At 47.8% G+C, this 15527-nt stretch overlaps 2 protein-coding genes across 6 annotated transcripts; both read right to left on the bottom strand.

Annotated features, from left to right (window-relative positions):
- Nucleotides 1–1965: 1965 nt before the first annotated feature.
- Nucleotides 1966–3168, bottom strand: LOC107312381 (sterile alpha motif domain-containing protein 12-like). 2 transcript variants are annotated; one of them, XM_015859747.2, is made up of 2 exons: nt 2801–3168; nt 1966–2628 (listed from the first exon to the last, which is right to left on the bottom strand). In XM_015859747.2, the coding sequence occupies exons 1-2, from the start codon at nt 2894–2896 to the stop codon at nt 2320–2322; spliced, it is 405 nt and encodes a 134-aa protein (XP_015715233.1). In that variant the 5' UTR covers nt 2897–3168; the 3' UTR covers nt 1966–2319. The 2 variants fall into 2 exon arrangements, with proteins under 2 accessions (XP_015715233.1, XP_015715234.1); XM_015859748.2 differs by having other exon boundaries at nt 2837–3167.
- Nucleotides 3169–4484: 1316 nt separating this feature from the next.
- On the bottom strand, nt 4485–15432 carry HADHB (hydroxyacyl-CoA dehydrogenase trifunctional multienzyme complex subunit beta). Of its 4 annotated transcripts, none has more exons than XM_015859746.2 (16): nt 15329–15432; nt 14176–14250; nt 13721–13762; nt 12212–12311; nt 11958–12002; nt 11024–11123; nt 9898–9985; nt 9163–9350; nt 8037–8217; nt 7145–7266; nt 6739–6818; nt 6600–6647; nt 6355–6442; nt 6150–6224; nt 5205–5369; nt 4485–5083 (listed from the first exon to the last, which is right to left on the bottom strand). In XM_015859746.2, the coding sequence occupies exons 2-16, from the start codon at nt 14240–14242 to the stop codon at nt 5048–5050; spliced, it is 1425 nt and encodes a 474-aa protein (XP_015715232.1). In that variant the 5' UTR covers nt 14243–14250; nt 15329–15432; the 3' UTR covers nt 4485–5047. The 4 variants fall into 4 exon arrangements, with proteins under 4 accessions (XP_015715232.1, XP_015715231.1, XP_032299322.1 ...); XM_015859745.2 differs by lacking the exon at nt 15329–15432 and adding an exon at nt 14610–14717; XM_032443431.1 differs by lacking the exon at nt 15329–15432 and adding an exon at nt 14556–14591.
- Between the last annotated feature and the right edge of the window lie 95 nt (nt 15433–15527).

Below are 15527 nucleotides of genomic sequence, written 5' to 3'. Positions count from 1 at the left end.
GGGCATGTATTTCAAATTTCTCAAGGGGCGTAGACGAAGTGATTAAAGTATATAAGGTGCTAACTGCGCCATAATAAATGCCATTTTGCCATCCATCACACTGGTGTGAGAGTGGCTTTTGGTCCTGGCGAGGGGATGGCGCCAGATTTAGGGCAGGGGGTGGTTGAACCATGGAAGCACATGGCAACACTACCCTGAAACCCTTATTTATTCATTTGTTGCAACTGTGGAGCCCAGGAGTCTCTGCCTTGACTTCTGCGAGGCCTTTGATGTGGTCCCGCACCATGTTATTATCTCTAAATTAGAGAGATATGGATTTCAAGGGTGGTCTATTCAGTGGACAAGGATCAGGTCATAAGTGGCTCCATGTCCAGATGGAGGCTGATGGAAAGCAATGTCCCCCAGAGGTCAGTCTTGGAAGCAGTACTCTCTAACACCTTTATCTGTGCCATAGGTGCTGGGATGGAGTGAACCCTCAGCAAGTTTGCTGATGACACCAAGCTGAGCAGTGCAGTTACACTACAGAAGGAAGGGATGCCATCCAGAAGGACCTTGATAAACTCAAAAAGTGGGCCCTTGTGAACCTGATGAGTTTCTGCAAAGCAAAGTGCGCTTGGCTCAAGGCAGAGCTGCTGGATGCAGGAGCGTCCTGCACCCTCTTTTGTCCCTGACAAAAATAACCCATTCTGTGCCCAGAACAGTGTCTTCCCATGCTGCCAGAGCTTCTCCTTTCCTCACAGCATTCCCCAAACCAGCCCTGTTCAGGTGGGGACACCTGGTTGACTCTGAACCCTTCAATTTGGGACTTGGTTCCTGATCTGCTGGGCTGCTGTTGGGACTTAGGTCATTTCTGATCCATTTTGGAGGTTGGTTTTCCTTATCAGCCCATTGTGGAGGTCTATTTGACCCAGTGCCCCACAGCTGGGATCAGTTTGATAACACTTGGTGCCCGCAATATGTTGAGTATATGTAAATGCATATATGTCATCTGTCACAAATATATTTGACACTTTACTAGTAACACGTTTGTAGTAACTGATAATTTTACTGTATATTTCACATAATCCAAACCATAGGGGTTGGAAGGGACCTCTAGGGATCCCCCAGTCCAAGTCCCTCTAAAGAGGATCCCCAGAGCAGGTTGCACAGGAAAGCATCCAGGTGGATTTGAATATCTCTGGGAAAGGAGACTCCACCACCTCTCTGGGCAGCCTGTTATTCCTCATGTTATCCTCATGCCATCCACTTGATCCTCATCGTTTAGTTACTGATCAGCACTGATCAGATCCCCTCTCCCATTTTATTCCCCAGGCTGAACAGCTCCAGAGCTCCCAGCTTCTCCCCATCAGGGGGTGCTCCAGGCCAACACCATCTCTGCAGCCCTCCTCTAGGCTTTCTCCAGCAGTTCCCTGGACACCTTGAACTGCTGAGCCCAGCACTGGGTTCAGTGCTCCAGATGTGGCCTCTCCATGGTGGAGCAGAAGGGAGGATCACCTTCCTTGCCCTGCTGGCCATGCTCTATGCAATGCACCCCAGGGTACCATTGACCTTTTTGGCCACCAGGGCACACTGCTGGCTCATGGTCAACCATTGGTCAACTGCTGGTCAACCACTGTTCAACCAACACCCCCAGGTCCTTCTCTGCAGAGCTCCTCTCCTTCAGCTCAGCCCTTAACCTAAACTGATGCATGCAGTTATTCCTCCCCTGCTTTAGAACTCTACACTTGCCCTCGCTGAGCATCATCAAGCACCTCTCCACCCAACTCTCAGCCTGTCCAGATCTCACTGAATGACAGCACAGCCATCCCACCCAAGTTAACACTGAGTCGAGATTGCTGTCTCCCTTTGCAAATAGGAGAAAAAAAAAGGGGGGAAATATATAGGGGAAAATAGGGCAAAATAAGTGATAGCCCTACACGGCCTGCCCAGGAGACGGCATTTCTCTCAGGCACAACCACTCAGCAGTTTCACAGCTCCAGCCACATTTATTGAGGCCCACAGTCATGTCCCGTGCCCTACTCATTCTGCCAACCCCAAGTGATGTCCAGTACTCAACTAAGAGACGTCCCATGGTGTGGGTTGCTACACCCTGGGCTTGCAGCAGGATCTGGTGGATCGGGATAGTCCCCAATGCATTATTGTCACCAGGCTTCCCGAACTCTGCAGAATGCAGGAGCACCCACTGGTGTCACCCAGCAGCCACCTTCTCCTTATGCATCCCTGCATCACCAGCTGTGTTTGGGATATTTTGGGGGCTCTGTGGCCTCAGGACTCCCTCCAGCACTGCTGCCATGTCATGCGCGTCTCTGCCCACAGCCTTCACTCTGGGGATGGAGGTGACCTTGGTCCAGCTGTGGGGATATCACCATGGTCTCGTGGATGCTGCTCCTCCCCAACGATGCACAGCAGCTCCTCCAGCTCCTGCTGCAGCCGCAGGCCCAGCAGCTCCTGCAGCAGCTCCCAGCGTCGGCTGCACGGTGCCACCCCCATGCGTTGCAGTGTCCCCTCTGTCAAGCGCAGCAAGGCTCGCCCGGTGATCGCATGCTCAGCTGCCAGAGGTGCCAGGTCCCCATGTCGCGCACCCAGCCATGCACACACCTCAGGCACTGTCCATTGCGCTGGGGACACCTGTATTGAGAGGAGAGGAGTGAGCTGTGGGTGTCCCTTTACCCCCATCCCCATGAGAGTTATAGGGTCAGGGTGGCCCCTCCATGCTGCAATCACCTATCCTGAAATATGACCCTTCTGCCATCCCTGTATCAGCGACTACATTCACACCCCCATATTGTCCCCCACTTACCCACTGTGGTGGCTGCAGCTGCTGCCCTTGGCTCACCTCTTTGTGTAAACATCCCTTTTGCAGCTCCTCGGCACCATCCTGTACCCGAGGCTCCATTGCGGGATCCAGTCAGGTATCAGGGCTCCCTGCAAACAGGGCTGTGAGAACTGAACACAGACACCCTCACCCAGTGTAAACTACCCGATTCATGTCCCCCGGGCCAAAGCTGGGATGAAATCCTGGTGCTCGGTGTGGAGGAGCAGATCCCGGAGCACCCAGGAAATGATATCAGCCCCAACTCCCCACCCTTTCCACAAAGCTGGTGATAAAGAAAAGCACCAGCGTGCTCCAATGCTCTCAGCCCAGCCTGGATCCCTCCTCCATCCCCCTCCCCACCACACTCCACACCTCCCCCCCCCCAAGTGGAGCACAGACCCGCAGCACTAAAACTAGGAGAGCAAAAAGAACCTTTGCCCGGGCACTCCCTCTGCAGGCACACCGCAGAGCTGCCAGGGGCACGGCTGCTCTGTGAGCTCACATCGTGCTCCCTCTCCTTTTTCTTTGCCTGGCTCCATCCTCCCCATGCAGCTCAGGGGTTGTTGAGACCCCAACCAGCCCCAAGCACAGGGTTTCCTAGGGCCAGAGGAGCACAGAGCATGGCACCAACCTTACTTGTAAGTAGGTGAGGGAGCGCTGCAAAGGCTCCTCCATCTCCTGTCCCCATCAGCTGTAGAAAGGGCCCATCTCTGCCTGTATCACGGGGTAAAGCCCTCAGGTACCCACATAGATCAGTGTGGGAAGCACACAGCAGCCTCACCCCAACACTGGGGAGAGGCAGCGGGCACCAGACCAGGATGAGCCATAGGGATGAGTCACGTCCCAAAGGCTGCAGCCCTGCCCCACCGAGCTTGTAGGAACCTGTCACTGCCTGCAACAGCCCCCATAGGGTTTGTGCTGGGATGGTTGGAGTGCTCGCTCCCCCCATTGCAAAGTAGGATTGCACAGAGTTATGCAATTTGCAGCTGCTGGAAGAAAAATGCCCCATGTAACCAGGTGGGTGCAGAGCTTCTAGCACTTGTGTGCTGCCACAGCTGTGGGAACGCACTCCTACGTGCATGGGAACACCAGGGATTGCAGAGCTGTCCTACCACCATCAGCATGGAGGCACGGAACGGCCAGCATAGATCAGCTCCTGCTCTTCATTTATCTTCTCCCCCATCTGCAGACTCCAAAGAGTTACCTGCACAGAATTTCATGGCTTGGACTTGCCCCATTACCTAAACAGGGGGCAGAGGAATGGATTTTCAATCTCAGCGAGGTCCAATTGCAGCTCAAAACACAGCACCTGCCCATAAGGTGCCTTGGTGTGGTGCCACCATACCTTCCCTCTGCTGCTGCTGTGCACGCTTGGCCAAGAAACACACCAGGTTTAAATGCAAAACCAAAGAGCTCCTCCCCAGGTCTTCAGTTCCACCCAGCAGCATTGCACAACATTTACAGCCAGGAACAAACAGTCACCTCCCATCTCTTATCTCAGCCCATGGGAGACTTGCAGGATTGGTTTCATCGATACATGAGACCCAAAGGATTGTTTTGGATCAATCCATATTGCTTGGCGAGTAACCCAAGCCATCCCCCCTTTATAACACAAAACAACCCCCTCCATCACCCCACGCACAGAAACTCTTCATGCAAACAGAACAGGAAGAGCAATCTACAGTGTGGTTTATTGAGGCCAACATCGGTGACACTCACTTCTCAGAAGCAATTTGCACATCCCGACGCTGTTCAAACACTGCAGTAAAACCTTCACCTTCGAACCAGGTCAGTCACTTGAGTTTAAAGCCACTTCTGAGAAGGGCAGCACGTTAATTCTCAGCTCAGCCTGCTGACATTCAACACTTCATGCATCTCATCTCCATCCTCTTTGTACATCACCTTGGAATCATTCTTTTCCTCTGGGAATAAAGAAGAAACCTCAAACCAAGTCTCAATTACTGAAGAATTACAGTTGAGATGAGCGTGGCTACAAGGAAACTGGAGACACCAAGAGCCGTATTAACTTTTATTCTCCTAGAAGTGGAATATTTCTTTACAGTGAGCTCGTTAGCTGACAATTACCAGCAAGAACAGCTAAAAGATCTATATACAAAGGCCACCAAAAGGCCCTTCCCAAGAAGGACCGTATGTATGTTTTCATTAGTGCATTGAAATGGCATTGCCAGGCACAGGATACGTGAATACTTCCTTTGGCAGTCCCTCATGCCACTACTGAGGGTAGAGCTCTACCAACATCGCGTGCCCCTAGAAATGGAGAGAGAAAAGGAGATGTCAAATGAAGCATTGATGTTAACAGGACAGCTGTCCTCATGTAACCACAACCCTTGTACTGAGGGTACAGCAAAGGACAGTGCGGCACCATTACCTGCCCCCCTGCGGCGCAGGCAGCGATCAGCCCATACTGCCCTCCCTCCTTCTTCAGCCTGTGGGCAGCAGTAATGGCCAGGCGACAGCCAGTGGCACCGAATGGATGTCCCAGGGAGAGGGAACCACCCCAGGTGTTGAACTTCTCCAAGGGAGGGGCTCCGACCTGTAAGAACACACACAGTGACACATGTAAAGAGACAGCCTGCCCTCACTACAACAATGCAGCACGTGGGCTTGGAAAGTGTTTCTTAGCGTGCACAAGTGACAGCATATAACTATGACAAAAGGTTTTACTGCTTCACTGAACCCTGTGCTGTTTGAAGGCATCCGAAAGGACTGACCTCATCCACTGCCTTAATTGCCAACAGTCACTACAGTGTGTCTAGGTTTCCACCTCCTGCTGTCATGGTGAATGCCACCACTCCCACAGAAGCTGTTCAGATTGGGATTTGCTAACCCAGAGCTCAAGAAACATGATGCAAAGGCTCTGAGCAGACCTCATTGTGGCCTTCCAATACTTGAAGGGACCACATAAACAGGAGGGAGAATGGATGTTTACATGATTTGATACTGATAGGACAAGGGGGAATGGTTTTAAATTGAGACCGGGGAGGTTTAGGTTGGATCTTAGGAGGAAGTTTTTCACCCAGAGGGTGGTGACGCACTGGAACAGGTTGCCCAAGGAGGCTGTGGATGCCCCATCCCTGCAGGCATTGAAGGCCAGGCTGGATGTGGCTCTGGGCAGCCTGGGCTGCTGGTTGGTGACCCTGCACATAGCAGGGGGTTGGAACCAGATGGTCATTGTGGGCCTTTTCAGCCCAAGCCATGCTATGATTCTATGACTTTTCTCCCCATGGAGCATGACAGAAGCAGTAGCAACAACATGAAATCCAACCATCTTGAGTAGAAATTGAAGTTAGAAACATCCTGGCTCAGTCCTTACCTTTGACTTCCTGCCCATGTAGTTCTGTGCAAACCAGTCTGAATCCATAGCTTTCATGTTAGCCAGTATCTGCCCCTGAAAGGGAGAGGAAAAGATGTTAAGGAAAGCCTGCAGACAGTGCTAACAAACCTGAGATGCTCTGAGATCACCCATAGCCACAAAACATTTTAGTTAGAGGCAGCTTTGGTGTTCCAGCATCACTTACAGCAAAAGCTTCGTGGAATTCAAACACATCGATATCAGCCATGGTCAGACCAGCCTTCTCTAACACTTTGGGAGTAGCATACGTTGGACTGATGAAGAAGTAAGAAACAGGAGTCATATATGTTTCTTCCCATGATTATTCCAAGCCAACTAACATTCCTTCTCCCTAGGATGCACAGTACAGCCTTTGTGCTGCTGTGCCTCCACATGAACTGTTAGGAGATGCTCTTCATCAGCGCCACCTACCCCAATAGCAGCTGGTCCTTCGGATCCTGGGACACGTAGACGAAATCCCTGCACAAAACAAATGCTCTTAGTAACAGAAAGAGAAGAAAGAAGCAAAAGAGGGTTTCAGACCCCAAAAGCAGCAGTCCCTTTCTTTTACCTTAGGTAGGCCTTGGGTTTGTATCCTAGTGCCAAAGCCTTCTCTTCAGACATGAGCAGCATCGCTGAGGCACCGTCCGTCTACAAGAGGCAGACAAACCCATAAGGTTGCTGTGCCAAGAGCAAGCACACACCACACAGAATGAGCCTGACAGACCTCTTGAGGAGTACCCAAATGCAACCAGAGCTTCCATGCTCTGCCATAGACTCTAAGATCTCTAGAGCTGGTTTTGCTATTGAATCCCAGTCTAAATGAATCCTATGAAGTCTCAGGAACTGGGAGTCAGATACACCCCACCTAATTTAATGAACTAATTTGGACTTTAGCGTGGATGATGGTTGGATTTGATGTTTCGGGGTTTAGTTCTTGACTACCACTTTACCCTGCTGGTTCACACACATCTCACCAGGAAGGATGAGTTGGCAGCTGTAACAGTTCCATAAGGCTTGACAAAAGCTGGCTTCAGTTTGCTCATCTGCTCCAGGGAAGATGGACGGATCCCATTGTCTTTAGTGACTGTATCCTTGCCTGTGGATGGATTTTAAGTAAGAAATATATAAGCATTGTATAGGAACTTGGATAGGAACAGGCTCCTCCATCTTCTCCATCTCCTGTCCCCATCAGCTGTAGAAAGGGTCCATCTCTGCCTGCATCACAGGGTAAAGCCCTCAGGTACCTGCATAGATCAGTGTGGGAAGCACACAGCAGCCTCACCCAACAATGGAGAGAGGCAGCGGGCACCAGACCAGGATGAGCCATAGGGATGAGCTGGAAGTAGATGAACTCTGAGGTCCCTTCCAACCTAAACCATTCTCTAATTCTATGCTGTGAAACCAGATGTTCAAGTTTCAGGCCTTCCTAACCAAACCCTGATTCATCAGACCAGTATTTTATTAAGCTATTTGTTATTATCTTGGGATATAATGTTTGGTTCTGATTTTCCTTGCTTTATCATCATGTTAGAAGGGATACAAAATAGGTACTACAAAATTTAGATAAGTAGGGATGCATTTCTGTGTTGAGATATGTATGTTTAAACACATGTCGGTATGGTTCTAAGTCAGTAGGTTTCCACAGAGCAACAGAGGGCATATCAAAGAACGGCCTGGGTTGAAAGGGACCACAATGATCATCCGGTTTCAACCCCCCTACTGTGTTCAGGGATGTCAACCACCAAAGAGTTAAAACACAAAACCTATACTGAATGTGAACAATCAAACCTCAGCACTTCATCTCCTCCTCTAAATGAAGTATTTCTTTACCAAGCTAGCGCATGCTAGCAGTACGTGCTCTTTCACCTGGCACTTTGAAGGGCACCACATCAAGGAGCAAGCCTTCATCCTGGGCTTTCTTGGCGAGTGTGTGTGAACGGAGGGCATACTCATCTTGCTCCACACGGGAGATCGCAAAGGCAGCAGCCAAGCGGTCAGCAGAGTGCCCCATAGTCTCACTGGTGGAGAACTCTGCCACAGCTGGTAGCTACAAAGCAAGACACAAAGTCAGCACACAGCACAGCCACCCCTACAGTGGTTACAGGCAATTTATGAAACATACAAGGACTCCCCTTTTTGGGATGTTTCAACTTCATATCTAACGCTCCCACAAGCAAAGTCAGAGATGTGGGGTGAGTTCAGCTCAGCTTTTATTCTTCCAAAAGCACACAAGAAATCCCTGCATGGATTTAAGTCCACAGTTACACTGTGCTTCCCTGCAATCCAACCAAAGGTGGCCAGCAGCAGGGATACAAATAGTTTTCTTATGACAGATTCAGAGGTGGTGGAAGGAACTGCTTCTCCTTCTTGTCCCTGTCATGCCTTAATTCACCTCATACAAAGGGCTACTAGAGTGGCTCCTGCCGTTAACCAGAAGGCTACTAATTCCCATTAGGGAAGCTGAACACATCCAGCAGGATATGGATGGCAACAGCAAGCACAAGGCATAATTAAGATGCATTAACAAAATGATAAGCATATTAATATGCCAAGGGTTTCCTTTTCTGTGCATGTCACTTGTCTTATTTAAGAAATAAAACGGTTGTAAAGCATCAGAGGAGTTTTCATAATCTTTGTACTGATGGAATAAAGCTTCCGTTTCATAGCCTCTGGGCACACAGCTTGGCTACAACCTGCAGAAAGAGGAGGAGGTCCAAAACAGTGAAATAAGCTGGGTTATTTCAGCAACACATTGTCCAACGCATAAGGAGACATGGTAAAAACAAAGTAGAGTCACGAGTGCTATAAGCTGCGCTAGTCAACTTAGTTTTAACTCAAATCACAGTACAGAGAGCTGATAAGGGAAAGGCAATCACCTTAGCCCTTATTATTTATGCTCTCTGCTGAAGCTTAAAACATATCTGAGCCACCTTGTGTTATAACTCCCTGTAAAATAGTTCAGCTTTAGTATCTACGTGCCTGAAAACGTTACCTCAGGAGCAAAGTAGTCAGGGCGGATTTTGGAAATCAGGGCAAGCTTTTGGCCTATGGTCTTGGCTCGGTTCAGGGTGAGCATAGTCTTCCTCATCTTTCTGCTGTGACGAATGGGAACATCTGACATCAGCTCCACACCTCCTGCTACAATGACATCGCACTGTCCAGCTGCAATCATACCTATGCCTGTAGGACGAGAGGTTCCCATGTGAGCTACAGAAGTAATGCTTAGCCATCGGCGCCTACCAAACTACATTGTATTTCCTTCTCCAGCCACTGGCTTCAGCCATGTTATACAGCATGTGCTTAATGAGATGATGAACAAACACACTTTGCTTCCAATTCTCTGATCCACACAGCAGCTGGTAGATGAGTGCCCCCAATAAACCTAATTTATAGGTATATTTACATATATATATATAAATACTAACTCAATCTTTGCCTCCCATTCTACCCAGGCTGAAAGGTAGTAACTTCCTCATCAAGATTCTGCCTTTTCCTCCCATGGATGCTGAACAGACACTATGACTGAATATAAACAGTGTTGAGCTGCTGGCAGGCCTACTGCACATACTCAGTTTGTGTTGCATTTTGTTGGCTCAGAATCTTTCCTTCCACTCCAGAATTCCTTCAGATCCTTCATTATAGATACTAAACACCACAAGCCAGACGAGGGATGGAGGAGTTGCTAAGCTCAGTCTCAAACCACAGCTTGTTCCTCCAGCCAACATACCTGTGGTCATAGCTTGGTTTGAAGAAATGCAAGCCATGGTGACTGTATGGGCTGGAGTTTTGTCAGAGAAGCCAGCTCCCAAAGCAGCCTATGAACAGCAAGAAATGACTGTTAAAACATTTTGCTCAACAGGGCCAGAGCTGCCTTCTGCCCAGTAACACACCTTTGCAGACTAAGCTGAAAACAAGTACACCAAGTTTCTACTCAGCCAATTACTGCAGCATCTCTTTCCCCCACCTTCCCTGGTTACAGGAGAAGGTGACTGCCCACCCCTTAGGGCTCTCAAGCCATGTAAAGGAGCTTTCAAATACACAGCATCATCCTTTATAGACACTATTTGCAAACACGGCACATGAAAAGAATTATTGAGAACCCTCAGTACAAGGCACTGAGTTGCTTTAAACAGAACAGAAAACATTTCCTGCAGTTCAGAAAGCTGTGTCTCGTCTGACCCAACCTCCTAGCACAGAATTACTCACACCATGACCTTCCCTAGTTGAGACGTGGCCAACTAGTTTAAAGTTCAGCAGTTGCTCCAAGTTAAAATTAAACCACGGTCCCATCTGACTGGCAGGTGACCAAAGCAAGTATTTGCATATACAAGGATAAAACTGCTGGTGGAACACAGAGCCTCACAATCTCATCAGTGTTTCCAGTACGTGTTATGTAATGGCTTAGCCTGGTTGCAGAGAATAACTGAAAATCACATGCCACCTCCATAATTTCCCTTCAGTGGATCAATTTCTCTCTGTGTCTAATATGCAAACAGCATTTTTTGCTTGCCAGAAAAACAGACGAGCAACTAAGCTGCTCCGTTTCAATTCATTTAAATACTAAAACAAATACAAAGCAATGTATCACAGCATGCTCTGCTCCTCTCAAGTACTTCTGACAAGCCAGCAATTGAATCCAACTGGTCATTTCAGTGAAGAATCGAGCAGAGGCTTCACAGCATCAGAATGCATTTGATCTATGGCAGATTCCCATGCAGTTATTGGATAAGACAACACTGCACAAATAGCCTATACTGCAAACACACTGTTCCAGAACTTTCTGTAAGGGGTTTATCTTCTTCTTACTAGCTGCTGAAATCTAACTTATAGGAGATAAGCTGTACATCACCCACCTCTCTGGCAACATTGCTTGTTTTCACTTCCTGGATAACTGTGCCATACACAATGTAATCAACAACATCCTTTGGGACACTGGTCCTGTTCAGTAAGCCCCTAAGGAGAAGACAGAAACAAGTAGAATTTGCAGCATGTGAGCAATGACTTTGCCTCTGCCATCAAGGTCCTACCTTCCACTAGCTTGTCTGAAGAACAAGGCAACAGTGGAGCTACACCTACTGCACAAATTCATATGAAATCTTGCTTGTATGTGTACTTAATGACAAGTGCAATTGACTGCAAAAAAATCATAGCAATAACACTACTATAAATAGCCATAGAATGTGTTGGAAAGGACCACAATGATCATCCAGTTCCAACCCCCTGCTGTGTGCAGGGTCACCAACCAGCAGCCCAGGCAGCCCAGAGCCACATCCAGCCTGGCCTTGAATGCCTGCAGGGATGGGGCATCCACAGCCTCCTTGGGCAACCTGTTCCAGTGAGTCACCACCCTCTGGGTGAAAAACTTCCTCTTAAGATCCAACCTAAACCTCCCATCTCAGTTTAAAACCATTCTCCCTTGTCCTATCAGAATCCACCCTCATAAACAGAAGTTAAATGGTGACATAACTTCATGAAAGCAGTTCCCATTTCACTCCAGAAGTGGTTGTTATATTCCCCAATTTGACTCTTCCAGCATCAAATTAATGGAAGAATGCCTTAAGAGATAACAAACCTTTGGTGTAGGAACATGAAAGCTCCCATAAAGAGACATAGAAAACGAGCAGTCTGTTTCCACAGTTCATTAAGAAAACACTGCATAACTTGTCCAAACATTGTGGCAAATATACCAACACAGGAAACCCCATTGTAGGCAGTGGTTAAGAATAGTGGGATTCATAGTTTAATGCACTACAAGGACCAAATGAAAAGGAAATTCAGTTTACTTACTGCAGTGCTGCTCGGGCTAAGTCATGGGGCATAAGATCTGCGTAGCTGGAAGTCAAAAAAGAAAGGCAAAAATTTAAGTGACAGAAAGCCATAGAAAATGACTTCACCCAAACACCATAAGCAGACATCAGCTGCACAATATAGCACTAGAGGCATTAAAGAAATAACTACATGAACAAGCAAGCCCATTCTTTCCCCACAGAAAGATTCCACCACCAACCACGTGAGCATGTGTTTCCTCATGCTATACTTACGAGGTGCCAGACTGCAAGAACGGAATACGGACGCCCTCCACCACAACAATATTCTTCACACCACTTTTGGCTAAGGTCTTCTTGCTCTTAGGCTGAACAGCTGAAAGGGAAGCATACTTAACTATTAACAAGCAAGCTTAGAGCTGTTAGAACTAGGAGAAAACTAGGGAAGATGTTCTCTTTTGGTGCGTAAGTCAATAGCGTTGCAGGGAGAACACCCATGTTGTTATCTTGTCTCTGGTTAATCAGGTGATGTATAAAAACAGTTTAACAACTCACTATTTCCCCTATTAACACAGAGATTTGTAGTGCTGAGGCAACAGCACTGCTGAGAATAATGCTTGCAGCTCCTAGTCTCCATGAACACTGGTGAGAGCAGGAGCAGATGCAACTAAAAATGGTGCACAGCTTACAGTAATGAAGTAGGACAAATTGAAAGCCCTGCAGCCAGAGTTAAACCTCACACAGTGTTAGATCTCACAGTCTCTCTATAAGAAACAGCTGACGATCCACCTTGCAAAGTAACTACTTATATCTGTGCTCTCACTGCACAGTAAAGGTGAGATAACTCATGATAAATCAATATACAGTTCAATAAACAACTAACTTGCACAAAGCAGAGCAGGAGAAAAGATGTATATGGTTGCTGCAGGTAACTTGTTACTTTAAGGTATCCAATTATTTCAGGATCAAGATAAAGCAGTGTCACAATACAGCACCATTCAACAAGCCACCAGAGCTCTTTTGGAATGAGAATAAACAGAGTTAACAAGAATTCCCTAACCTACTCAGACGCGCAAATCATAATGAGCATATACAGCAGCATGGGGTAACTCCATTTGCAAACCATGAAAGGACAAAACCAGATTAAATCTGGCTATATAGCATGCTGAGTAAACACGCAGGTATGCAACTCCAGCATGTTCATGTGTTGTTTGTTCTACAAGGCTCTCTGTGCAAAACCAAGGGGGTAAAGGGAAGTTACCACTTAGGTTCTCTTCCCAAATCCAGGCAGCTCAAAGCATTAGTCACTTGAGAAAGCACACAATCAATATTAGAGCCCTACAGTACCCAACTGCTCTGTGAGAACCACAGCTAATAATCCCTGTAACAGTGTGCTCTCAACAGCTCTGCTGGGACCTGAGTCTCACTGGACTTCAGAGCTAACTCCACAATCTCCTCCTAGTCGAGGACAATTCCCTCTTCTCCAGGGAAAAAGGCCTGATTATATCCAGTTTGTAACTTCCTAGCTTAGCTTCTCAGCCTAGAAAATCAGGTGAGGATGTGCTGTGAGCTCTAGGATGGGTACAGCATTTGGGGTTGAGAGGCATTAAGGTGTTTGTAGCATTCCACCACGGTGCTTTGCTTGGAGTTTTATTTCTTTGCAATTTTAGATGGGCACCTGTGATTTACAGCTGTCTGCACTGCGTATCTGAGATCTGTGCTTCAAAAAGGGTAGCACAGCCTTCTAGCACAGATCCAATGGGATCTCTGGTATTTTCACTTTACCTGGAGCTTGTAACTGTGAAGAGCAGCTGAGAGATCGAGCAACTGGAAAACAAAAGAAGGAGGAAAAGGATCAGCCAAATCTTAAGTGCCAAAAACATTTCTGCTTTCTGAACGTAACAGAATCACAGAATGACCCGGGTTGGAAGGGACCTCAAGGATTGGGCAATGTAGTTCCAACCCCCCTGCCTGGCAGGGCCACCAAACATACACCTTTACTAGATCAGGTTGCCCAGGAGACCCCATAGATCCCCATAGAGACCCCATAGATCAGGTTGCCCAGGGCCCCGTCCAACCTGGTCTTGAACACCTCCAAGAACGGGGCATCCACAACCTCCCTGTGCAGCCTGTTCCAGGGCCTAACCACTCTCCTAGTGAAGAACTTCCCCCTAACATCCAACCTAAACACAGGTAACAACCTGACACGTCAAGGTTCTGATAAATGTAAACATACTTACAGACCCTGATGGCCCATGCTGAAGAAGCAGGGAGGTTTCGGACGGTATGGCTCAGCATAGAAGTCATTTTGATATCTAGAAGTGGAAAAAGGTTGTTAATAATCCACTCTGACCTATCTGGATTAATTTCAAGGGAAATAACCTGCTCGCTTCACACAAGAGCCAAAGAAAGGGAAGAAACAGAAGCTGATCCAAGAGCAGCAGAGATTACTTTCTGTTACAGCATCTAACAGATGAAGTGACTGGCTTGTGACTGCGGCCTGCTAATACCCCTGTAAATTAACACTTATCTCCAGGAGGACCCAGCTCTGATCTGTCAGCAGCTGGTAGTTTTAGCTTCCCCCCTCAATAACTATCCCACCACTTCCCCCTTGAAATACCGTCCCGGAGCCCAGCCAACGTCACCACCAGTGTGATCCTCCTGACGCACTCACCTTGGCACCATTTCACACCACGGCCTTTAACTTTAACCCCAATAACCCTCATTGGGCATCCACACAATAAGCAGAATATCCCACTCAGCGCTTCTCTTTAAAGGTCCCTTCCAATTTAAAAGGTTCTATGACTCTCTCTGGCTATAGCAGCATCCTACAAACCAATATCAAGCTCCTCACACAGATAAAGACCCCATAAACCAAACCTCCTCCCTTCTCTATCCTATCTATCTCTTGTCTCTATCTATCTTCTCTCTCCCTCTCTGCCTCCCCTCTCTTCCCTCATACCTCTGCCGATATCCCAGAGCAGTTCTCACATACCCAACCCAACGCAAGCACAGCACCCATGGATTTCATTGCCTCAAACGCATAAAAACCTTATTTTATTCTTTTTTTTCCCTTTTTTCCCTCCCAGGAACCCTCAGGGACCCCAATAAAACACCTCAATGCCCATAGAGACCCAGAACCTGCTTTGCTTGCATAGCAGCCCCTACACCCCCATATATACACACATATAACACCACACACATCACTTCCTTACCCCTCCTAGGCCTCACCCCCAAATAACCCCCCCCCCAAAATGCCCATAAAAGCCAACTAATCCCAATCCCCCCCACATTCCACGCTGTTTAACCCACACAAGCCCCTATTTCCCCACATAAACCATTATTTCCCCCATTAAATCGCAATTTTCCCTCATAAACCCAACAATCTCCCACCTCCTCCTGCGCACCCCCGTCCTCTCAGCGCCGCCGCCTGCCCTCATGAAGGCCCCCACCCCGCCTCCAGGGCTGCCTCACCCACACCCCCTTTCATCCTTTTCCTCCGCTAGACTGATATCACCTTTACATTATCACCTACAGCCACTAAAGCTTTATGGATAATATGAAATAGAGAGGGAATCAAAACCAAATCGTG

The sequence above is a fragment of the Coturnix japonica genome, chromosome 3 (genome assembly GCF_001577835.2).
Source record: "Coturnix japonica isolate 7356 chromosome 3, Coturnix japonica 2.1, whole genome shotgun sequence".
Classification (NCBI taxonomy): Eukaryota; Metazoa; Chordata; class Aves; order Galliformes; family Phasianidae; genus Coturnix; species Coturnix japonica.
This window is presented reverse-complemented; position numbering and strand designations above follow the sequence as displayed.